The sequence below is a fragment of the Anolis sagrei genome, chromosome 3 (genome assembly GCF_037176765.1).
Source record: "Anolis sagrei isolate rAnoSag1 chromosome 3, rAnoSag1.mat, whole genome shotgun sequence".
NCBI classification, from domain to species: Eukaryota; Metazoa; Chordata; class Lepidosauria; order Squamata; family Dactyloidae; genus Anolis; species Anolis sagrei.
This window is the reverse complement of record NC_090023.1, coordinates 114,178,634-114,204,784: the sequence shown is the minus strand read 5'-3', so window position 1 is coordinate 114,204,784 and position 26,151 is coordinate 114,178,634. Positions and strand designations below refer to the sequence as shown.

Below are 26,151 nucleotides of genomic sequence, written 5' to 3'. Positions count from 1 at the left end.
AGGGAAGCCTGTAGTCACCTCTGTCCTCTCACTGGCATGCACTCCAATTTGGGTAGGAAGCAGCAGGAAAGGAGGAAGACCACATCAGGCATGGATCAAGGAAGCCACAGCCCTGAGCCTGTAAGACCTGAACCAGGCTGTTGAGGACAGGGTGACCTGGGGTCTATCTAGGACCTCATTACATTGGAGAATGAATCCACTTTACATCCGATTGCTGCCTGGTGCAGAATTCCGAGGCTTGTAGTTTAGGGAGGAGACTTTAACAGCCTCGGCAAACTACAAACCTCAGAATTCTGCAGGAGCCAGGAACCGGATTTAAAGTGGATTCATTCTCTAGTGCAGTAGTTCCCAACCTTACTTTGACCAGGGACCACTTTGACCAGGGACCACCTTGACCAGAGACCACTCTGACCAGGGACCACCTTGACCAGGGACCACTTTGGGTTAGGGTTAGTACGAAAAATCAGATTCGGTTTGGGGTGCCGATTCAGAAAATAGCACTGGAGAGACCACATCAGCTCTAGTTTCTGATACACAACAGACACCACTGTCAGCAACAGGGAAGGAGTGGCAGACAGTGTGAAAGTAGTGGAAATAAAATAAAATAAATAAAGAAGGAGGCTTGTGGACCAGATTTTCATCCTCACGGCCCACTTGTAGTCTGTGGCCCACAGGTTAAGAACCACTACTCTAGTGTGATGAATGAATGCATCTGACACCACTTTAGCTGCCATGGCTCAATGCTATAGAGTCCTGGGAGTCATTTGAAATATGGCAATGGAAAAAATAGCTATGGATACCACAAATTACTAAAAATACAAAGAGATGAGTCCTAGAACAAATCAAGCCTGAACTCTCCCTAAGCCAAGATTACAATACTGAGGCTAACACACTTTGGCCATATCATGAGAAGGCATGACTCACTAGAAACAACAACAACTGACAAATATCAGCAGAGGTGGAAATAATGAAGAATTTGTTAAAAAATGGCGGTTGGCAATTGGATATCTTGAAAAGAAGACAAAAGTAGATTTGAAGATCGCCATAAAGGGGATTCAGTGAAAGAAGATACGTGGGTAGTTGTGGGTTAGTTATGTGATCCATACGGAGTGGTGTCGGAGGTCACAGGGGTTGAGTTCACGGGTGTGGGGTTAGAGGGACAATAAATGTTAATGTATTATAACTGTACAGTCAAAGTTGATTATTTATATGTTTAAAGAGCACTGACTGTATATCATTCTGTAAACTTGCATACTCTTTTGTATATCTTTTCCCCCTTTTTTTCTGTTTTTTCTCTTTCTTTTTTGTTTTTTACTTATTTCGGTTTTCCTTTGATGTTGGTTTTGTTTTCTGTATGCACCATAAACCAATAAAAAAAAATTAAAAAAGAAACAACAACAATGCATGGTAAGGTAAAAAGTAGCAGGAAAGGAAGAAGACCACATTACAGATAGATCCAGGAAACCACTGCCCTGAATCTGTAAGACCTGAACAAGTCTGTTGTGGATAAGGTAACCTGGGTGTATCTACAATATAGAATGAATGCAGTTTGACACCAGTTTAACTGCCACAGATCAATGCTATGGAGTCCCGGGAGTAGTAGTTTGGTGAGGCGTCCACACTATTTGGCTTGATTTGTTCTAGGACTCATTCTGTTGTATTTTTAACAATTTGTGGCATCCACATATATTATTTCCATTGCTGTATTTCAAATGAGTTGATTTACTTAGACTCACGGGAAAGAGACATTAAAATTGGAGGGAAGAACATGAACAATTTAAAATATGCAGATGACACCATATTACAAGCAGAAAATGACTGAAAAAAAATCAAGAAAGAAACTGTAAAGGCAACTTTACAGTTGAACATGCATAAAACCGAAGTCATGACCCCAGGTGATTTACATAACGTTATATGATGAAGTCATGCTCTGGAACAGTCTACTCAGGGGGGAGGGAAGGAAAGCACATGCTTTGTATGACTGCAAGGATATACAGTCATGTAAAGGTGCACATTTTTTAAGGAGGAATAGGGTTTTAACCACATCTTTTTTAACACATACTTTTCAGCTGTTAGCCTGATTCTGCCCACACTTTAGCTAAATGTCACCCCCCCCCCACACACACACACACTATTTATCCCGGTTACTTCTGAGGTTTTGGCCCTGTGTAGAAGGGCCCTAAGATGCCTAGATCCCTTTCACATGTATTGTTTTCAAGCCAGATGTCACCCATCATATATCTGTGCATTTCAGTTTTTTTGCCTAAGTGTTGTACTGTTTATAGAATCTGCCATTGTGCTTTGCTACTCTGCTGCTGAGTACACATGCCCAGTGTAGAACACATCTCACCACACCAAAACAGTGGATGTGGCTCTTAATGAGACATGCCGCATGATCACTTCAGAAATTACACTGTCTAGCCAGTATTGCACCACCTGACATCCGCTGGGAAGTAGCAGCCAATAATGAAAGGACCAAGGCATTGATATCTCTGGCCCTTCCCCTGTTTGGATACCAGCCAGCACTCCAATGCCTTAAATCAAGAAATAGTTTTCTAAGATCTACAGAGATACTCAAAGGAACACCTCAGCAAGTGAGAGTCCAAAAGTGGCAGGCTAAAATCCATGGCTGATGCCAAATGAGAGACTCCTCCTGGGCACACAGAAGACTGGGCAACTTGGAAGGCGCTGAACAGACTGCGCTCTGGTACCACGAAATGCAGAGCCAACCTTAAGAAATGGGGCTACAAACTGGAATTCATGACATGCGAATGTAGAGAAGAGGAAAACACAGACCACCTATTACAATGCAGCCTGAGTCCTGCCTCATGCACAATGGAGGGTCTTTTTGCAGCAACACCAGAGGCATTCCTGGTGGCTAGCTACTGGACATTTAATAGAATGTGGCTCTATAGCTCGAAAAAACCCACAAGAACCTTTTGATTCCAGCCATGAAAGCATTTGACAATACATTTAATAGAATGCCAAGTTTTTAAATGTTGTGTTTTCTCAAATACATTCGTTCGCTCCTGATACGATAAAAAATAAAATACTCTTTATATAATCTATATAAATAAAAATGTCATGTTCATTTGTGGGATTAACATGACTCAAAACCACTGGGCGAATTGACACCAAATTTAGACACAATATACCTCCCAGGTCAACGAGGGACCATCACTCATAAAACACTGAAAAACACAGCAGCAGAGACTTAAAAAGCCAAAAAGAATTTTTAAAAAACCACACACACACACAACACATATACACAGACTGGGCCACAGCATCGTGTGGCAGGGGATGGCTAGTTATGTATAAATCCAGATACTTTAGTCAAAATTAGCGTATCCATGGATCAATGTAAACATTGTACCTTAATTCTGTTTTTAAGGAATCATCCCCTTCTCTGAGTAGAATAGTGAAAGGTGAGAGGTTAATCCATCCCAGGAGAACCTAAAAGAAGTACCAATCCCCTCTACTTTCCTCCACAGCACTACTTCTGGTTTTTTTGAATGCTTGACATTGGCAATAAAATGTCAGCGGCTCTTTCAAAGGAGTGCTGAGAGTAGATGGGGTTGATGCTTCTTTTAGGCTCTCTTGTAATATGCTAAGCTCTCACCCATCACCACTGTAGTCAGAGAAGGGGGTGGTTTCTTTTGATATGAGTTAATATTGGGGGGGGGGGGATGCCTTTTTGAATGTCTAAGGTGAGAAAATGGTGGTGGCAGTGGGCCAGGGCATCTCTCCACAGAATTACCTTGACTTATTCATAGAACATGTCAACATCTCTAATTTTGCCCCAAATGTGCTGTCAACTTAAACATGAGAGTGATTTATATCCAGGTATATGTGGTACCTTATATTTCTCCCTGTTCAAATTCATTTTGTTGTTTTGGTTTTGGAAAGCTGTGAGATGTCCACAGTAGCAGTGGGTATGAATGTTTAAACTTTATTGACTGCACTAGTGCCTTTGCAACTGTCACGAAGAGGGTAAGGAGGCTGTCGAGGTCCTGAACCGGTGCTTGGCCGCTGTAACGGTCTGGATGAGGGCGAACAAATTGAAACTGAATCCAGGCAAGACAGAGGTACTCCTGGTCAGTCGCAAGGCCGAACAGGGTATAGGGTTACAGCCTGTGTTGGACGGGGTTACACTCCCCCTGAAGACGCAGGTTCGCAGCTTGGGTGTGATCCTGGATTCATCGCTGAGTCTGGAACCCCAGATCTCGGCGGTGACCAGGGGAGCATTCGCACAATTAAAACTTGTGCGCCAGCTGCGCCCGTATCTTGGGAAGTCTGACTTGTCCACGGTAGTCCATGCGCTGGTTACATCCTGTATAGATTACTGCAACGCTCTCTACATGGGGTTGCCTATGAAGACTGCTCGGAAGCTACAAATGGTCCAACGATCGGCAGCTAGGTTGTTAACAGGAGCGGCACTCAGGGAGCACACCACTCCTCTTCTGCGCCAGCTCCACTGGCTGCCAATTTGCTACCGAGCACAATTCAAAGTGCTGGCGTTAGCCTTTAAAGGCCTAAACGGTTCTGGCCCGACCTATCTGTCCGAACGCATCACCCCCTATGAACCAACTAGGACATTAAGATCATCCGGGGAGGCCCTGCTCTTGATCCCGCCAGTCTCACAAGCACGGCTGGTGGGGATGAGAGACAGGGCCTTCTCAGTGGTGGCCCCTCGGCTGTGGAACGCCCTTCCCGCAGACGTTAGATCGGCCCCCTCCCTGCTAGCGTTCAGGAGAAGAGTGAAGACCTGGCTCTTTGAACAGGCGTTCAATTAAGCAGTGCAATCAATTGACTGAGTTTGGAACTTGGAATTTGGAACTTGGAATAATGGACGAGGAGATCGGATTATGATTTTACTGATGAGACGTGCTGGATTAGTTATATGGATGTATTGATGTCATGTTGATTTACTGATGTATTGTTGTATTGTTTTAGTCGCTTTAGTTATTGGTTAAATGTTAATGCTAATGCTATGCACTTTGTATATTGACCTGCTGTAAACCGCACTGAGTCGCCTACGGGCTGAGATAGTGCGGTATACAAATAAAGTAAAGTAAATAAATAAATAAATAAATAAAGGTCAACACCATTTAAGAAGAGGAGGACCCAAGGGCACATCCTGTAAACAAGAGTACTTGTGCAAATAAAGTGAGATGCGTGCAGATCTAAATGTTCTCAGTACAAGTCATATAAATGGACACAGAACAGAGGCAGATTCCTCTCCAAACTGAATTAAGCTTATTAGATTTTAGCTCTTAGATATTGTGCTTCAGACTAGTTTATGCAGTCTGAAGGTCTTAGAAGGACCATGGCATTAAATAACATATTAATGCCTCCAAAAATATTAACAGGAGAAAATAAATATATATATGCATGTCCACGCTGTCAAATAGACATATATTTTAAAAAATCTTGCAGAGGAGTTCATACTTCCCTTCATCCCATTTATTCATAGGAATATGTTACTATGAGGCAGAACTACGCTGTAGGCAATCCCATCTCCTTATACGATCTGACAACTGGAAAGTGAGACTCCACAGCAAAATCTTAATTCTACACCAGTCAATGAGAGTTTATGAATGTCTGATATGACATTGGCTGGCAGGGTGAAGGTGTACTAGAATACATAGAGAACAATAGTCTTTATTTATGCAATATTTGCATCCACTGAATTCCAAAATACGAAATACCCCAGAATCCAAAATTGTCCACCTGTATGACTCAGAGAGAGGCACCCATGGCACCCATACACAAAGTTTGTTTCATGCACAAAATCATTAAAATATTGTGTATACAATTAGCTTCAGGAAAAATGAATGAATTTCACTTCTAGATTTCGGTCTCATCTCCAAGATATCTCATTATTTATGTAGATGCAAATACAAGTATCCCCAAATCCTCACCTCCCCATAAGAGATAAATTCCAAATCCTTCTGGTCCCAAAAATTCAGATGATATTCAACCTGTAATAGTAAGGAAACTATTATACTAGGCTGTGTATTTATTTTAACTTGTGTATGCCAGTTTTCATCTCACACAAAACAGCTTACAGTTCAAAGGAGGTGACAATAAGATGCATGTATTTGCATCAGGTCTCACTGAGAGAATCAAAGTTCACAGTCATCTGTCACCGACATCAATGGGACATTATAATTCTTCTTTGAATGATCACATAAACCATATAATGCAAGAAGACTGAGGGAAAGTTTCAAGCATATTAAAATGGAAGTGTTTTTTTTTAAAAAAAAATCTCTGCCCATCCAGTGGCATATCATGAAGGAATAAATCCAATAAGCAATACAAAAAGTAGATTCTAGAACATTCTCAATTACCTTTTGGACTAAATTCAGTCTGCAGCTGTTGGTTGCTTTGTTTTCTTTTCATGAGCACATTAGTTCCCTGAAATGCTTGTTGTATAAGCACATCCTAAGGGTTTGTTTCCAATTACTTTTCCACGCTACCGATTATCTTGGACCTGTTCACTCAATGCCATCTGAATCTTTCACAAGATAAGGCTGCAGCAAAACATATTGCTCATGAATTTCTTGGGGCAGAAGGCAACCAACACACGGAAGGAAGACTTTCCCTTCTTTGCTGTTATTTTGTTTTTCGAAATAGCCTCTCGCCCACTTTGGATCAGATGGCTGTCCAGGGAAAACTTTTCCACTGAAAGAGAAATTATTCCTCATCACCTCATTCCCACTCCTTTCAGCCCATCAGCAACAAAATAAATATATATGACTCTCATTACAGTCTCATAAATGTGTTTTGATATAGAAGCAGGTCTTCAGTGACCAAAATGACATAGGCAAAAGTTTAAAAATTCAATTATTTACTTTTCCAACTAATTCTAGAGCTGGGATTTTAAGACTACAGCACTGGGTATAATGTCTATCTGTTTTGCTGCCATTGGTTGTAGAGAGTTATTTTTAAACATTCTGGAAATGTTACATCTCTCTGAGTCATGGATGTAAGCGTAATAACTGTAATGTTTTCTTAACTGTTGTCATATATTATCTGTACTGGTACGCTGTAAGTTAAAGATTTGTTCATACTAAACTGTTTAAGCTTTTGCGTAGATGACATCTCAGAGCTTTGCTGACAGATTTCAACTTCCATTATGCTAACATCTGGCATTTTGTTTGCAGCAAAGTCCAAAGTGACAAGGAGGCAGCTTAATTCAAGTATCATAGCAGTATTAAGAAACATTAATCATGGTTTGGTTTAATTACAGAACTGTGATAAACCAATAAAACTAAAATCAGAACCTTTTCACTGAGTGAGTCAACAAACTGTGGTTTTTGCAGCAAAGATACTGTCATGCAGTGGAAATGGGAGTGAACTTAGGATAACAAATGAAGCCAAAAGACCAGAAATGGAAAGTTGTGAAGGTGTGCAAACAAACCTCTGGTTTAGCTGCTTTTGTTTGAAAGTTCAAATCAGGATGCGATATGTGAACTGAACTATTGACACAAGGCCACTTGAGATGGCATAAATGTGGATTTCCTGTGTTAAACAGAACGATAAAGGACAGATCACAACCTCTGCAGGGAAATGAGGCTATCCTTCCAAATCCTCTATTATACTGCTGTCTCAAACAAATTCACCTCCCAATGCTTGACTTCTCGAAGAATAGATTTGTGTTGGGGTGACAGACTGGAATGAATAGATTTAACCCCCCCTCCCCCAATGTCCTGATCAGAGGCAGCATTGCATAGTGGTTTAATGTTGGACTAGGACCCTAGGAGGTTAGAGGTTAAATATCTGCTTAGCCATGAAACCAGTTGGGTGGACTTGAATAAATCACATTCTGCCACCTTTGGAGAAAGGCAATGGTAAGCTCCTCCTCAATAGATCTTGAAGAGAATCCTATGATAGGGTTGCCATAAATTGTGGGTTTTAAAAAAGAAAAATTGACATAAGGAATGTGATTATGTATTTCATGTAATGCCCAGATTTCCCCTGAAAAGGAACGGATGTGTTCCTTTTCAAAATTTAGAATCATTACTACACCAGCAAAAATGAATACATATTGCTTCACAGATTATACTGTATTTAAGTTGTGTGTATGTATATGTTCAGGGCATCCCTAAAATTGTAAAATGTGGGTGCATCACAAACACAGGTCCAAAGTTTCTACGTTGTATCTGGAAACAGATTTAATAGAGGAAAACCACATTTGTGCCATCTCTAAATCTCAAGTGGCCTGTGTCAGTTGTGTCAGTTCACATATCACATCCTGGTTTGAACTTTCAAGCAAAGAGTTTCCAACCTTGTTTAAAACCTTGTCAGGCTTGAATGTGCTGCCATTTGATATGGGAAACCCACCTAAAATAGTTCTGATTCCAGAGTTGTTGTTAGCTTGATAACTATGAAGGTAATCCTGAACAGCTTTTTATTAGAAGCAGAAGTGGGGAAGAGAATAGGGAGTCTTTCTTTCTTTCTTTCTTTCTTTCTTTCTTTCTTTCTTTCTTTCTTTCTTTCTGCTAGTCTGAAGAATTTGAAGCATTCACCTGAACTCTTAATGTTACACTTGGAAAGTGCTATTAGCATTTTCTGCCAAGCCAGAGAAACATACATTTCCCTTGGTCCATTTGCCACGATTATCTCAAAACCTCCATTAATCAAAGTTAACTCAAGTGCACTTTCTTCAAAAGCTTACCATGTCTGTCTTTTAAGAATGGGGCCGTTTGCTCAAAACTGTGAACAGGATACTTTATTATGTCAAAATAAACCATCTGGCTGTACAACTGTTTCTAATTACTTCCCTGCCTAGACTGTAAACTTTGGGGTTTGGCACCAGCCTTTCCTTCTAGGATGCTGACCAAATCCAGCTTCCAGGCAGCTAATCAAAGGCACTTGGTGGAGAACAGAGGGAAGGAGCCGGTTTTTGCCAGCTCAAAACTCTGCAAGCCCACTGGATTTCGGACTCTCCAGTTGAACTCCTCTCTTACAACTGTCCTGGGATCCAACCATGTCTACACAGGGGCTCCTCAGCATGGTGCTGTTTCTATCCATGACTTCACTCTTCATTCTGCTTCCGACTGTTCCACAAAGTTTATCCCTTTCCCTGCGGTAAGAGCCTTTGTTTTCTTTAGCAATTAGCTTTATTGGATCTGGGTAACAGGTTGCAGCATGCAAGTGGCATGATCTCTCTCTCTGTGTATGTTCATAATTCCCTCCCTCCCCATTCTTCTTCATCCTGCTGTTTGCCTCTGTTAAATTAAACAAGGAATAATGTCTGCTCCAAATGTGATTTAGATATAATTTGCATTTTGACAGAGTCACAGATGTGCATAATACAAACTGTCCCAGAGCAGAGAGAATAGACAGAAATGTGTCTTGAATCTAGAGCTTAGTCCTAATACAATGGACCCTCCTGGATATTGAATAATTCTGTTTTCTCTGGGTTTTCAACAAGTTTTAGTTAGACTGTGTTAATTATAATGTACTGGTGTCAGCCAATTCCTCTTGAACTCATTGTCCCAGTGAAAGTTACTCTGCAGAAATCCAAATCTAGTAAGCCAATAAGAAGGAAATGTATACATTCCCATTCTAATTATATGGGGCAAAACTTTCTGTGGAAATGTGGTAGACTTTCTATGGTCTGGCATTTGGAATTCCGTTCCTTTGCCCTGATGAAGCAAACATTAGCCCTAGATTTAAACAAAAATGAATAAGTAAATACCTGAGTGTGATATGAGTGTGCTAACATATGAAGCACCTATATCAGACATGTTGTCTGATGTGTCAGAATTTAGAACAGTTTTTTTTAGATCTATGGATCTTTTCACACTACCTATTTATAGCACCATTATTCCACCTTTAACTGCCATGACTACATCCTATGAAATCCTGGGGCCTGTAGTTTAGTGAGGCACTAGAGTTCCAGGTACTCCTCCATAAACTGCAAATACAGGATTCCATAGACTGATGCCATAGCTGTTAAATTAGAATAAAAGTGATGTAATTGTGTAATATGGAAAGGCTCTGTGATTTAGACTAGGAGATTTGGATCTGCCTATTTATTTGCACCTGAAGCGCACTATGTTAAAGTGAACAATTTCTGGTCCAACCTACCACAAAGGATTATTAGAAGGGGAAAATACCTTTTCTCTAAGTGTGTTTAGGTAGCATATCAGTGAAGGAAATGTGTTGCAAACTGTTTACTCATTTATTTGGTATAGATTAGTGGATCCTGGAGACAACTGTTATTCGAGTCATGCTGAGTTTCATTTCAAGAAAAATATTTAGCATTTTGATTTGATTGTCGGAGCCATAACTTACTATTAATTAAAATTAGGTATCCAAGGGTGCATCTACACTGTAGAAGTAGTGATGTTTGACAGCACTTTAATTGCTATGGCTTATTGCTATAGAATCATTGGAATTATGGTCTTAGAAGGTCTGTGGCCTTCTTTGCCAAAGTGAATCATACAATGTGTGTTCAATTTTTTTTTAAAAAAACCAAACAAACCAAAAACAAAAGCCACCACTGGCAAGTGAAAGGAGAGCAGTCTCTAGACTTTTGTTAAATAGATGTCACAGCCTGTTAGCAGCCACGTATATACTCTCCAGACTGACTGTAACAGTGCTGGACTTCAATAAAGGTCTTATTTGTGGATCTTAAAATTCAGACAGATTCATAGAGACTTTCAAATAGTGTGGACTTATAGAATTTTTAAAAGCATAATCTGTTCATTGAATTGTACCCAGGGCAAAAAAACAACCAGTCAATGCACTAGCCCCCATCAACCCAAGTCTCAAGTAGAGCAAAGTTCCCAGTTTCCAAAGGCAGTCCCATGCAAACTGTACTACAACAGTCCAAACAGGATTAAATCAAGCCATGTGTCACCATAGTCATATCTGACATCTCCAGGAATGGGTGCAGCTGTCATACAGCATTTAACTACACAAATACATGATTGAACACAGCTAAAACCTGGACTTTGAGACTCAGGATTCAGGGTACATCTGAAATTAATGAAGTTAAAAACCACTTTAACTGTCATGGCTCAATGCTATGGCTTCACTGTAGTTTAATAAGGTATTTAGGTATCTCTGCCAAAGAGTGCTGCTGGTACCTCACCAAACTACAAATCCCAGGATTCCATGGAATTGGGCCATGACAGATAAAGTGGTGTCAAACTGAACTAATTCTATAGTAGATGCACCCTAAGTGTGTCTTCCTAATCATATTTAGACTAATTTGACAAATAATCATAATGTGACAGTTTGTGACTTTGTTTTTTAAAAAACAGTTCCCTTTTTTATTCCTCCAGGAGTGGTTTGGGAACAACTTCATCTTGCAAACTGTCCCCCTCTGAGTCTGAACGTAGATGTCGATTCCCAGGGGGGAAACTTTGCAGTGGCAGAGGCCAGTGTGACTGTGGGGTCTGCATCTGCCAAGTGACTGAGCCAGGAAAATACTATGGACCACTTTGTGAATGCCATGAGTGGGTGTGTGAAACCTATGACGGAGAGACATGTGCGGGTAAGCAAACCAAGCTAACCAACAAAGGTTCCACAGCATACTTCCAGTGTGGTCATGCCATCTCTGCATCCATATGAGCCAATGGTAGTCTCTGTCATATGGTGGACAACCAAAAGAAAGCCTCTACTGTTGAATTTCTGTCTGAGTAAAAGGCTTTGCAGTGGTTAGAGATGTTCAATGTGAGTAGGTGAAGAAAGCAAAACCTAACTGATTCTAGGCAGGAAGGAGCATAACTGAAAAACCAGTAGGGTAAGAATTAAAATAGCACAATCTGAGGATGATGCCAATGTGCTTAAAGTTGTAGCCTAGAAACCTATTGACTGGAGCAGAATGACAGCAGGGCAAAAACAGCTCTAATTTATCACTGAATGTTTCTCCTATTCTGAATCTTTCAATAGTTGGGACCAAGTTAACTTTCTAGATTTGTCTGTCATTAGCTGATAGATCTATGTCATACATGATGGTTAGTGTGTTGGACCTATGTTGTCAAAAAAGTGGCTGTAATCCTCTTAGTGGAATCAGTTACTATGCCAACTATGGGCATTTTTTTTTTTTTGGAACGAGGTACAGCAGTATCAGTGACATTAGCTGGATAAACAAGCCTTTGCCATTTAGCTCAATATTCTTTACAGCTTCTGAGGGGGCTAGAAATAAGAACCATGAAGTTGACCTTGAACTCTTTGAAGGTCTTAAGTAATGTAGAGCTTGATGTGTCATTTATTATTGTTACCTATATTACCTCGATTAATTGAATTATTTTAATATTGGATTTATTTACTTGATAATAAATCAATTAGATGCATTTATATATAAACATAAAATAAAATAGTCTCAGGATGCTTCTAGAAAGAAATTTATTCTGGGAGAAAACAAGTTAAAGTAACCCGTTTTCCCCCCGCGTTGTTGTCTGCATGGGCATTCCAAAATAGCAGGCTTTCCCATGCATTTAAAATAAAATAAAACTTACCAGGCTATCATTAAGCCTGTCTGCATGCTTCCTAGAATGTACCAATGCAGCTCTAAGAGACTGGAGGGGGAAATAGTTCCTGCCCTCCCATCTCTTAGTGCTACATTGGTACGTTCAAGGAAGCATGACGAGAGGCCTAATGGTGGCCCGGGAAGTTTTTTAAAAAAAATATTTTAAAGGGGTTTTTTTTGGGGGGGGGGGGGGGTTGGGGTAAGGGATAGGTTCCCTCCTCATTTCTCTGAGCCCATGGAGGCTGAAGAAGCAAATTGGGATGTGCGGACTGACCTCTTGGTAGTTCTACGGAGGGGTCAGTTCCCACAGGACCCATATTCCATTAGGCCTGGGTCCTTCAGGAAGATCCAGGTCTAATGGGGTATCAAATTAATTCAGGACAAAGCAGGGTTTTTCTGCTTTGTCTCAAATTAATTCGATTTTACCAGAGATGACATTTGGACACCTCCAGTAAAACCGCTGGAGCTCCTGTCTGGATGGGTCTTCAGAAAATTAGTCTTAACTAAGAGAGACTGGATTTGTTCTGGCAATATGCTGGCCCTTAAATGCCATTGAGTTGTGCACTGCATGTGCTTTGTGTTGACTTTGTTATCCTCAGTTTGTTGTGCAAGAGAATAGGATATATTAATGCAGGTCATCAATGGGCACAAGTAGTGATGTAATTTTCAGTCAGATTGTAAAGTTTGGGTATGTTCATGAAGGGCTCATATAGTAAACACTGGAAAGTATATTCTGTTGGACTTTTGACTACACATGCATAGTATCATGTTGACAAGAAATTTTCTGGGGCGATATGGTCTGATGTGTGTAGAATCTGTGATATTGCCTAATACAAAAATGTCAAGTTCTGCTCCCCTTTTTATTGCTTAGTTTCTGTTATCAGGATTAAGATATATTTTTAAACTTCTCACTAAGATGAAGTTAAAAGAAAAATACAATTTTCCATGTAGCAAAATACTAGATATTTATACTCTTTCTAATCACACCTTCTCCTTAAAATCTGTCAATTATTTTAGGCCAAGCCCCTCAGTTAGATAAGTGGGGATCTTGCAAAGACTAGCATTTGTAACAAATACATTCCAGCAATTAGCAGATTTCATGTGAAAAAAGCAATTTATTTTACCAACAATATGAAGGTCAATTCATGACATGGAGGAAAAGACAACCTACAGTCTGGATGTTAGAAAACAAATGTGGTGCCTTTGACAGTACTGTCTCATGCAAATCAACAGTAACAACAACAACAAAAACAATTGTGTATATTTTGAGAACATTGTCATAATAATCATGACCAGGAGTCCCATCCCGCAGACCACAAATTTCGAATGCGTCCACCTGAGGGTGGGTGACCGGGACAGAATAGGGATTCTTGTAGTGTACCGTCCACCTCGCTGCACTACAGTCTCCCTGCCTGAGCTAGCGGGGGTGGTCTCGAGCCTGGTGGTGGAGTCCCAACGGCTTCTTGTGCTGGGGGACTTCAACATCCATGCCGAGGCAACCCTCACAGGAGCGGCTCAGGACTTCATGTCTGCCATGGCAACCATGGGGCTGTCCCAACAAATAACTGGCCCCACCCACTGTGCTGGACACACATTGGACTTGGTCTTCTGCCAGGGATGGGAGCAAGGTGGCGGTGTGGAGGAGCTGTCTATCTCTCCGTTGCCATGGACCGACCACTTCCTGATCAGATTTAGGCTCACTGCGCCCCCTAACCTCCGCAAAGGTGGAGGACCCATTAAGATGGTCCGCCCCAGGAGGCTTATGGATCCGAACGGATTCCTGATGGCTCTTGGGGAGTTCCCCGCTACCTCGGTAGGTGACCATGTCGAGGCCTTGGTCGCTCTCTGGAATGGGGAGATGACCAGGGCAATTGACAGGATCGCTCCGGAACGTCCCCTCTCAAGTAACCGAGCTAAACCAGCTCCTTGGTTCACTGAGGAGCTGGCAGCGATGAAGCGAAGGAAGAGGGAACTAGAGAGCGTGTGGCGCTCGGACCCAAGCGAGCCAAATCGAGCACAGTTTGTGTCCTTTCTAAGGGCATATGCTGCGGCAATAAAAGCCGCAAAGAAAACTTTCTTTGCGGCCACTATTGCGTCTGCAAAAAACCGTCCGGCGGAGTTGTTTCGGATTGTCAGAGGTCTTTTAACTCCCCCTACCTCAGGTGGGAGCCCTGACAACTCGGCCACGCACTGTGAAGCATTTGCTCGGTTCTTCGCAGACAAAGTCGCTTTGATCCGTTCTGGGCTGGACGCCACATTAAATGCAGTCTCGGTGGATGTGACACAAGCACCTGCTTGTCCTATTTTGATGGATTCTTTTCAGTTTGTGAAACCCGAGGATGTGGACAAGATACTTGGAGGAATGAGGCCTACCACGTCCATCCTAGACCCCTGCCCATCCTGGCTTCTGAAAGAGGCCAGAGGGGGATTGGCTGAGTGGGTAACGGTGGTGGTTAATGCCTCCCTTCGGGAAGGCACGATTCCAGCGAGCCTAAAACAGGCTATTATAAAGCCGCTGTTGAAGAAACCATCACTGGACCCCACCAAATTTGACAACTTTCGGCCTGTTTCCAATCTTCCCTTCTTGGGCAAAGTCATGGAAAGCGTGGTGGCCTCACAACTCCAGGTATTCTTGAGAGACACGGATTATCTGGATCCGGCACAGTCTGGCTTCAGACCGGGACATGGTACCGAGACGGTCTTGGTCGCCTTAGTGGATGATCTCCGCCGGGAGCTAGACAGGGGGAGTGTGTCCCTGTTGGTGCTCCTGGACCTCTCAGCGGCCTTCGATACCGTCGACCACGGTATTCTTCTGGGACGCCTTGCAGAGATGGGCCTTGGAGGCACCGCTTTGCGGTGGCTCCAGTCATTTCTGGAGGGTCGTACCCAGAAGGTGTTATTGGGGGACTCCTGTTCAACACCACAGCCGTTGACCTGTGGTGTTCCTCAGGGCTCCATACTGTCCCCCATGCTGTTTAACATCTACATGAAGCCGCTGGGTGAGATCATCCGGAGTTTCGGGGTGCGGTGTCATCTGTACGCAGATGACGTCCAACTCTGTCACTCCTTTCCACCTGCTACTAAGGAGGCTGTCGAAGTCCTGAACCGGTGCCTGGCCGCTGTGACGGTCTGGATGAGGGCGAACAAACTGAAATTAAATCCAGACAAGACAGAGGTACTCCTGGTCAGTCGCAAGGCCGAACAGGGTATAGGGTTACAGCCCGTGCTGGACGGGGTCGCACTCCCCTTGAAGGCACAGGTTCGCAGCTTGGGTGTGACCCTGGACTCATCACTGAGCCTGGATCCCCAGGTTTCGGCGGTGACCAGGGGAGCATTTGCACAGCTTCGGCTCGTGCGCCAGCTGCGCCCGTACCTTGGGAAGTCTGACTTGGCCACGGTGGTACACGCTTTGGTCACATCCCGCCTCGACTACTGCAACGCTCTCTACGTGGGGCTGCCCTTGAAGACGGCCCGGAAGCTCCAGCTAGTCCAGCGTGCGGCAGCCATGTTGTTAACCGGAGCGGGACGCAGGGAGCACACAACGCCCTTGCTGTCCCAGCTCCACTGGCTGCCGATTAGCTACCGGGCCCAATTTAAGGTGCTGGTGTTATCCTACAAAGCCCTAAACGGTTCCGGCCCAAAATACCTTGAGTACCGCATCTCGGCCTACGAGCCCACGAGGACCTTAAGATCATCCGGGGAGGCCCTTCTCTCGGTCCCGCCTGCCTCACAGGCACGCCTGGCGGGGACAAGAGAGCGGGCCTTCTCGGTGGTGGCCCCCCGGCTGTGGAACTCCCTCCCTGCTGAAATCAGACAGGCGCCTTCCCTCATGGCCTTCCGCAAGGGCCTGAAAACCTGGCTCTTTGAGAAGGCCTTCAACTAAGTGCTATGTTTTTGGAATGACCACCGGAATGGACCATGACTACGAGACTGATTATGACCCTAAACAAGACGAAGCGGATTTTTAGTTAAGTAGCTGTGTATTAGTAAGATGTGTGTTGTGGTCCTGATTTATTGTAACCTGTTGTCCTTTGTGTTCTATGTTCTGTACACCGCCACGAGTCGCCTTCGGGCTTGAGAGTGGCGGTTAACAAGTGCAAATAATAATAATAATAATAATAATAATAATAATAATAATATCATAGATTATCACTTGTGGCTGAGTATGACTACCTTCCAAGTGTAGAGTATTGGCAGTGGGTCCATAAGTAACTGTAGAGGCCTATTATTGATCTGCATGTTCTTTCACAGTGTGGCCAGTGATTTTCAGATGGAAGATGGCCCCATCTTTGAGTTTAACATCTGTAGATAGTCCATGTTTTGCAGGCATATAGCAGGCTTGGGAAGACAATAGCGTTATAAACAAGCACCTTGGTCTCCATATGGATGTCCCAATCTTCAAACTCTCTGCTTCATTTGGAAAAATGCTGTACTTGCAAAGCTCAGGCGATGTTGTATTTCAGTGTCAATGTTGACTTTTTTGGAGAGGTGGCTGCCAAGGTAGTGGAAATTGTTCTGGTACAGCTGTACCAAGAGCTCCAATTTTGTTTGCTTTGCATTGAATGTTTGTTTGCAGTCCTAAGTTTCAGAGACTCTGCAGATAGGTGGCTTCTTTTGGTTGCAGTTATAGGGCAAGCCCCCTGTCCATCATCGTTGAGTTTGGTCTTGCCCCTTGCTCAGGGCAATTGGGAAGGGAAGGGGGCCATTTTTCAGTCTCAGCTAGGAAGTCAATGTACAGGACATGAACAGAGGCTTCAACCCTTAAGACTTCCCGGGGAAGAACAGTCTTAAGAGCATCTAAAGATTCCCAAAGGTTCCAGGGAAACAGTCTTACAGCCCTGAGGAATTTCGGAGGGAATAACAGCTTTAAACACCAAGAACTCCAGCTAAGTGACTACAGGTCTACTGGTACATCCACTCGGTTTTGAGACGCAGTTCAGCCCGGTAGTGGATCTACATCAGTCAGGTCTAAGTTCACAGTTAGCCTGGGAGGAGCTAGAAAGGGATTTTCCTTGGAAGTAAAGCAAAGAAACAGTTGGAAGCCACCAGTTGCTTGAAGCCTGGAAGCATTTGTTTAATCTTTGAAGACAAAAGAAGTTTCTGTTTAATTGTTCATCAATAAAAGACTTTGTTGTATTTAAGCTCAAGCCTTCTAAAGACTGTTTAATGGGGGAAAATTATCTAAGAGCTTCTCTTTGGGCCCCCTGGCTTCCCGTTGGGCTAAAGTTGCACGTCCTGTTTTAAAAGCACTTCGTTTCAAGCCCAGCGATGACAGAACAGAAATGGCCAACATTTTCTAATGTTACACCATTAAGCTATATTTCTGGCATTGCAGAGGGATTAGCTGGTGCCTTCTGAAAGAGCACTTTGGTTTTCTTGATAGCCAACGAGAGGCATTGAGAACATTGTGACATAGTACAGAAGACATGAAAATAAAGTTGTCATGCACTGACACATGAATGTGTTAAATTTCTGCAGTTAAGAGGAATGTTCCTGACTACAGAAATTCAACACAGTTCATGTGTTAATGCATAAGTAATTTATGCTTCTTTATTTCCACTTCAGTGTAATCCCTCCCACATTCCTTTGCTTCACTTTTGATTATCTTTGTAAGCTCCTAACCTGTCAGGATTCCACTCTGCTAGGATGTGATGAAACTGTACCTGATTATCTATGAGGTGATGCTGGTGGACAAAGTTATATCATCCTGTCTTTGAATAGATATGGTTTCAGGGGAAGCAGGAAGAGAATGGGTTACCTTTACAGAGGCAATGAGGAAGATGCACTCTGTTTTGTTTGCTGTGTGGCAATGGCTTCAGCTCTAATATAAGCATGCTACCTTTTGCATAAACTCCACTGAATACTGCCAGTACCAATATTTTATCTGAAGCCTAACTGGTAAGTTTTATTACTATTGACTTTCCACCCCTAATATTCAATGAAGTCAGTGACATTTTAGTGGAAAAAGAAAGAAAATTAGGACCAAATAGCTTAACCCACCTACATAGCCAGGTTATAAAATACATGAATCTGTTTCCCCGGATCTACACAAATTCTACTCTCTCTCTCACACACACTCTCTCTCTCACACACAGACACACACACACACACTTTCTCCTTCTTCTTTCTTTTTCTATCTTTTAAGTTGAGGGTTTTATTAGAACAAATGTGTCCAAGATATTGGGATATTTAAATATGTTGAGAATTCTTATCTAACAACACACTCACAATATTAAGGAACAAAGAACTAAAATTATTTTTTCTATTTCCAGAATAAGGACATGAATAAAGTATTTTGGATTTTGGAGACTCCAAAGTAACTAATGTTGAAAGTCATTATACACCCCCAATATCATCAGTACCTTGTTCTGTAAACATCAACCCTTCACATGCTTTCATACAGTTGCACAAATTGTGTTGTGAAATATAACATAAAATTTAAAAGTTATTATTATATTTGGTTATATTTGATTTTCAGAAATGTTCATCACTTTATCTACCACATTATTGCTTTACGTCACTACAATGGAAGATAAACTATAATGTTACAATCAGAACATTAAAAACAAATCCATTAAAACATACAAAGAAACAGCACCATGAACCTATGTAAGCAAATAGCTAAAGGTTTCCAGCCTCATATGTCTGAACATTGTAGATCTGTGTTGGGCATACTGAAAGCATCTTACATTCTCAGAATTGCTTCTTTCTGAAATGTCTGTAACTGAACTTTGGCACCTCTTGTCACATCATTGAAGCTCATGGAGCAGGAGCAATTTCCATATCATTATGGACGGCAATACAAAAGTTCACTTTGCAGGGCCCTTGAGACTGAAAGTCTTAGTCACTTCATGCACCCTCTGCATTTCCATTTTGTTTGAACTAGACACCTTGAAAGATGCCATGAAACATTAACATGAACAATCACTTAGGTGACACCTCATAAAGTAGATTGTTTTGAATTAACTTTTTTTGTTTCCCCCTCTGTCCTCACTTACTTCCGTTGCAGTAAAATGGGTTCAAGTGCAAAACTATCTGTGCTTCTTTAACTTATGTTGTTTCTACACATCCATTTGAACTAGGTCAGGATGTGGATTTAAGAGATTTGAGTCTTACATCCCAAGAACCATCTGGAAGCTGGGATGGTGGTCACAAGGATCTGCTGTGTGTGGATCAATCCAATCAGTGGATTCTCCCCCTTATCTCTTTCAGCAAGAGGCACTGAAAAGAAGCAGTTTATCTTCTGGAACAAATGAAAGAAAAGCATTGGAACAATGCACTGGAACAATTCAGAGAAAAGGAAAGGAAAGTGGGCATTCCTATGAGAATACTGTAGTTTCCAGGGTGGGGTGTGTGAGAGTGTGTTTGTTTACCTTCTCCAGTGAGTTCTTTTAACATACTGTTGTGGCTGCATATGTGTTGCAGGGCACATTTATAATAATACTTTATTTGTAGCCCATCCTATCTCCCTGAGAGACACCCTGATCTTGAGCCGGCTTCAAGTTGGATTTTTGTACCTATGTAGAAGGGCCTGGGTGGGATGGGGATGAAAGGAGCAGCTCAGGCAAAAGCTTCTCCTGGATTGTGTGCACTTTTTCATTAACAACCTTTGCCATATTAAGGACACTCTGATGTTGTTGGCCACACATATCCTGATTTACATTTGTGAAACATTTGTAAAACACAAACACACCAACACATACAAATACAGAGAGAGAGAGAGAGAGAGAGAGAGAGAGAGGTTTTCTTTTGCTACTTCTTCTGAAGCTAGCATATATTTCCCCTTTAAATTAATATCACACGAGACTGACCTGTACAAAAAGGAAGCACCTATATTGTGGTCCACAAGCTACTTTGTTTCAGTGTCTCCCCAGGCCTAGAAAAACAGGACCATAGCTATATTGGTGACAATAATATATTGCTGGTGGGCTGCTTTCATGGACCACATAATGTTTAGACTCATTATTAAACATAAGATACAACCTTTGACACAGTTAAGTACTGTTGGTTCAAGAAGGGCCCTTCCAGTACCTGTCTTGGTTTTACCCAAGGTGTCCAAATGACACCTCAAATACAACCAAATCAATCCGGAGGTTTTATTATTCATGGATTTGATTAAAATGTCATCGCTAGAAATCTCTAGGTCATCAAGTGCTGTTCTGTGGTCAGCTTTCAGTGAAAATTGATCATAGAGTCATTGCTTAGAGGATCTAGAGATTTCTAGAGAGGTGTTCTCTTGGATAAATAAAAAAAATTGTTTTTTAAATGTGAGGTTTGCATTTACATGGGGACCTATAACCCAAGTGACTAGAGAGGGCTATTTCTCACATTATAAAATGAAACACACACTGTATTAACATCCATTTTGCTTGGCTATATATTGTTCTTCACTTCTATCATATTTTGAATCCTTCTTTATTGAGAATTGCTTTAGGCATGATATTACTGTTGACTGAGGATAAACTGCAGCCTTATTTTTCATTTTTATTAAAGTACATGGGAACATTCTCATTTTGTTCCTATTGTGCTGTTCAGTTTAATGAAGACCTTTTAGTTAATCTTTTTTCTTTTGAGATTACGGCTGATCCCAGGGAGGTTAAATGAGCATATATCAAAGGGCCTGCTTGTAGTTCAAACACTGCAGATGTGTTGATAATAAAACAGATTGCAAAAGTTTGCCTGAGGAAAGCAAGACAGCAATATTTCTTGTTCCATTAAGTGCTGGATTTTAATGCATTTTAGAAGTCTATTAGGTTAGCTGAGAACCAGTAGTAGCTACAGGATATAAGGATAAAGGGCAGTCAAAGTTGGCAGAAATGAAAAGGAAAGCAGATCCCCCAGTGAGAAAATAAGTGCACCTCTTGATGTTATTTCACAGTATGAAGAGAGGAGAGTATTTTGACCCAAAGGATCCTTGGGGTGGTGGTGGCTCTCCTAGTTAAGTTTGCAGGATTCAGCACTTCTCGTGCTTTGTTTCCTCAGATCACTCACTCTGCCAAATGAAGATGCTATTGTAGTGTTTTAATACTTGAATTTATATGTGCAGATCCAATTGTGTTATCTCCTTTAACATGAAATCTACAGCCCGAGGATTGTCTTGCCAGCAATGTCATGTGCAATGCACCATGTAGTTGTTCCTGCTTATGTGGCTGCAAGCCTGTCCATGGTACAGCAACATCATAGGATTAACCTATAACACATTCACTTCTGTGGCACTAATGAAATGCAGGGTCACAAATCTGCATTCCTCCAACTGATGTGGGAATGCAGTTGCTGTGATCCATTACACTGATTCTGGTGGTTACTGATCATGAAAGCTGCCATCCAACAAACATCTGGACAGCCACATTTTTATCTATCTAGACCTAATGCAATGTTAACAATGATAATATTGTGTACCAGATCAGCATTCTTTCAGTATATGAAGTTGCAGGGCTAATGGATGAACTGAGGACATTTGAGATTAGTGAATGCAGGGATGAAACCTGATTGATACTGTAGATATTTGACATTGAAAAGGAGTCATAAAGTGGGTTGTGGTTTTACATTCTGCTGTCACTTCATGTTCATCTATCCAAAGTATTTTGACTGAGTACTTCCGTCCCTACTTCTTGCTCAATCACACTAACAGCTCTGATGAGCTGTGACAGGTGTGGCCAGAGACCTTCTCCACCCCAGCTTTCCATTCAGATGACTTCTGGATATTAGCAGTTGTAGCATCTGGTACATAATTAAGCAGGGCTTTCAGTTGTGGCTTTAGTTTACATCGCAGCTTTATAATAGAAGCTGGCAGTTTGATGTCAAAGTCAAAGTCTTCCCCAGGCTATGCATCTCATTAGACTGATATAGTTCAGGCACTTGACTTCCAATGCTCAGCAGCACAATGTGCAAATATGTGTGGTCAATAATGTAATGGGAATGTAACTATTGGCTGATTTTTTTCTTCAAGGAAGCAACAAGTATTTTTAGGAATTATCTTCCTGACACACACAGACAAATATTCTTCAAGAACTATTGCATTATGAGTTATGCTCACCATGTTTTCAAATGCAGCAGCAGGAAGGTCTGATGGATGGAGAAGAGGAGTCACAGTGATCTGTCGTGACTCTATTCTGCTCTTGTGGTATACTCTCCCAGGTTTTAATGTATACATCTGGCAATAAGGCAGTGAGACAGTATTGGGATTCTGTTGATGTGTGTTCTATGTAAAGCTGCCCTTGAAAGTGTTTTGAAACTGCAGCTAACACAAAATGCAGCAGCAGCCAGATGTGGTTGGTGTGTATTTTAGATACCATATAACTCTAGTCATACAACAACTACACTGGCTTCCAGTTTGCTTCTGAGCTCAATTTAAGTTCAGTTTTTATCTACAAGGCCCTAAATCAGTTATTCTCCACCTGTGGGCCCCCAGATGTTTTAGCCTTCAACTCCCAGAAATCATAACAGCTGGTAAACTTGCTAGGGTTTCTGGGAGTTGTAGGCCAAACATATGGGGACCCACAGGTTGAGAATCACTGTCCTAAATGTGATTGGAGCTGCTCTGAAAGACTATCTCTTCCCATATGAACCTGCCCCAAATTTGATATTTTTAGAGGTAGTTCCAAAACCTTTTGATGTCAGGTTGGTAGGTACACATTAACATGGTTTTCTCTGTAGCAGAACCCCAATGTGGAGCTCCTTCCCCAATGAAGTTAGACTAGCTTCATCTTTTTAAAATTCTGATAGGCAGTCCAAACAATACAGTACTTGAAAAAAATTGAAATTGCCCTATTTTAACTTTATGTTAAGATTGTTTTTAGATCAAGATTGTTTTGGGACATTTAAAATGATTTTAAAGAGTATTTTATTGTGTTTCTAAAAAGTACTGTTTTAATAGTTTTTATTTTTTCATTGTCTTGGGAGCACTTCTGGGTTGGAAGGTAATATAGAAACACTGGGTTGCTGTACATTTTTCAGTCTGTATGGCCATGTTCCAAAAGCATTCTTCCTGATATTTCACCTGCATCTATGGCAGGCATCCTCAGAGGTTGTGAGGTCTGTTGGAAACTAGGAAAATGGGATTTATATATCTCTGGAATGTCCAGGGTGGGAGAAAGAACTTTCGTCTGTTGGAAATAGGTGTGAATGTTTCAATTGACCACCTTTATTAGCATTTAATGGTCTAGCAGTGTTCAAGGTGTGACTTCTTACTGCCTGGGGGAATCCGTTGTTGAGAGGTGATTAGCTGTCCCTGAATGTTTTTTGTCTGGAGCTCCCCTGTATTTATTTACTGTCCTTATTTTAGAGTTTTTTAAATACTGGTATCCAGGTTTTGTCCATTTTCATTGTTTCTTCCTTTGTGTTGAAATTGCGCACATGCTTGTGGATTTCAGTGGCTTCTCTGTGTAGTCTGACATGGTAGTTGTTGGAGTGGTCCAGCATTTCTGTGTTCTCACATAATATGCTGTGTCCAGTTTGGTTCGCCAGGTGCTTTTCTATGGCTGACTTCTATGGAAACAGCAACAAAAAAGCCCACTCTATGGTTCAGATATGTGGATGATACTTTCATCATTTGGAGCCATAGAGAAGAACAACCTGGACCATCTTAACAGCATCAACCCAAACATCCAATTCAACATGGAAAAGGAAAATGAAAGAAAACTGCCATTTCTAGATGTCCTAGTCATCTGCAAACCAGATCAACTATTGGGTCACACAGTTTACAGAATACCTACACACACTGAAAGATACCTACATAAAAACTCCAACCATCATCCACGTCAAAAAGGAAAGCACGGCTAAAGCTCTGGCAGACCATGCAAAAAGAATCTGCAAACCCTACCTCCTCCCAGACGAACTGGACCACCTAAACTGAGCTTTACAGGCCAATTGCTATTCCACCTCAGACATCAGAAGAGCTGCAAGACCGAGAACAAGCCATGAGAGTAAAGACAAAGATCCAGTCAAAGGAAAAGTATTCTTGCCATATATCAAGGGAACCACTGACTGCATAGGGAAGCTGATGAGGAAAAACAACATACAAATTATACATGAAGACCCACTAAGAAAATCCAACAAATACTACATTCAACAAAGGACAAGAGAGATCCTCTCACCTCTACAGGAATCTACCGTATACCGTGCAGCTGTGGACAGGTCTACATAGGGACCATCAAATGCAGCACCCAAACAAGAATCAAGGAACATGAAAGGCACTGCAGACTATTTCAATCAGAGAAGTCAGTCATAGCAGAGCACCTTTCTCCCACCCTGGACCTTCCACAGATATATAAACCTCATTTTCCTAGTTTCCAACAGACCTCACAACCTATGAGGATGCTTGCCATAGATGCAGGTGAAACATCAGGAGAGAATGCTTCTGGAACACAGCAACACAGCCCAAAAAACTTACAGCAACCCAGTGATTCCAGCAATGAAAGCCTTCAGCAACACAATATAGAAACATTTTAAACAAACAAACAAACAAATGTATAATGTTTGAACCTTATTCTCAGTCTGGAATTCCTGCACAAAATCTGAATATGGCATTTTTGGAGAAAATTTTTTGTAGTAGTAGTAGACGAAGAACTCATCATCATCATCATCATCATCATCATCATCATCATCATCATTGTAGTGCCATCAAATCTAAATTGTGCTTGTATGCAGAAGAGAATATTTCTGGTCAGAAATGTTATGTTAGGAGCAGAAAATGCTCTTTTTCAAAGCAACCATTTGCCAGTTTTGTATAGAATCAATTTTGAACTTCAAAGATTCTCATTAGTTCAAGATTCTTCTCAGAAAGGTTTCCTGATATTTGGGTTCGAAGGAGAGGTTTAGCTTGTTGCTGTTTTTTCAACCATTTTCCAAATATGTTTGAATATTATTTCCATCCCTATCATGAAGTAGTTCTTTCTGGATTTTCTATTTCAGTAGTTTAGATATATCCACTTGTAAGAGTGTTATTAAGCCTAGATCAATATATTTGGCTACCCATCTGAGCTCTCATCAGAATATCCATAGGATGTCCAGATTGGCAGGTGAATTAGTTTTAAACTATCATTGGCTGAGGCAGCTGTGGCTCTAATATCAGAAGTGTGAATCTCCACTGTTATTTTTTTTTTACTTTACAACGATTTTCCAAGGTACTGTCACTATTTTGAGGAATTGTGTCCTTTTTTACCTTTGATAAGTCCTTTATAGTTTGGATTGAATCACTTGATAATAGGACGGATCCTCCATTACATTGGAAACAGCTGTCTGGACATTAGTGAAAACTATACTTTAGGTCAAGTGATAACAGCTTTCTTCTGTCTAATGGCAGAATGAACCCTGGATGACATTCAATGCAAAAAAATTATTGAATTCATAATTGGCATTCTTATTACTGGGTTATGAAGAGTAAAAAGAGGGAAATATAACTGTGGCATTACTTTGGTTGTAGGCTTGCTCCGTTCTCTTCAGTGAATAAGAATTGCCTCCCAACTATTTAATAGAAAGCCTGGACACTTCCTTTCCTTTCAGATCAATGGTAAACATTTTTGGGATTGCTTTTGTAGACTTATGTGTCAAATTTGTCATAAAATCTGACCCAAGCTCACAAATGCCATTTTTAGAATTTAGTATTTTTTATGTGGCAGAAGAGACAACACCCTAGAATGTATCTGTGGATTTTAAGGGTC

At 41.4% G+C, this 26,151-nt stretch overlaps 1 protein-coding gene across 1 annotated transcript in view; it reads left to right on the top strand.

Moving 5' to 3' along the window:
* The first annotated feature begins 8,844 nt into the window (after nucleotides 1-8,844).
* Nucleotides 8,845-26,151, top strand: part of ITGBL1 (integrin subunit beta like 1) — a 194,221-nt gene continuing 176,914 nt past the window's right edge. The window contains exons 1-2 of the mRNA XM_060769571.2: nucleotides 8,845-9,093; nucleotides 11,301-11,512. Of these exons, the coding sequence (XP_060625554.2) occupies nucleotides 8,993-9,093; nucleotides 11,301-11,512 (313 nt within the window). The 5' untranslated portion in view covers nucleotides 8,845-8,992. The remainder of the gene's footprint in view (nucleotides 9,094-11,300; nucleotides 11,513-26,151) is intronic.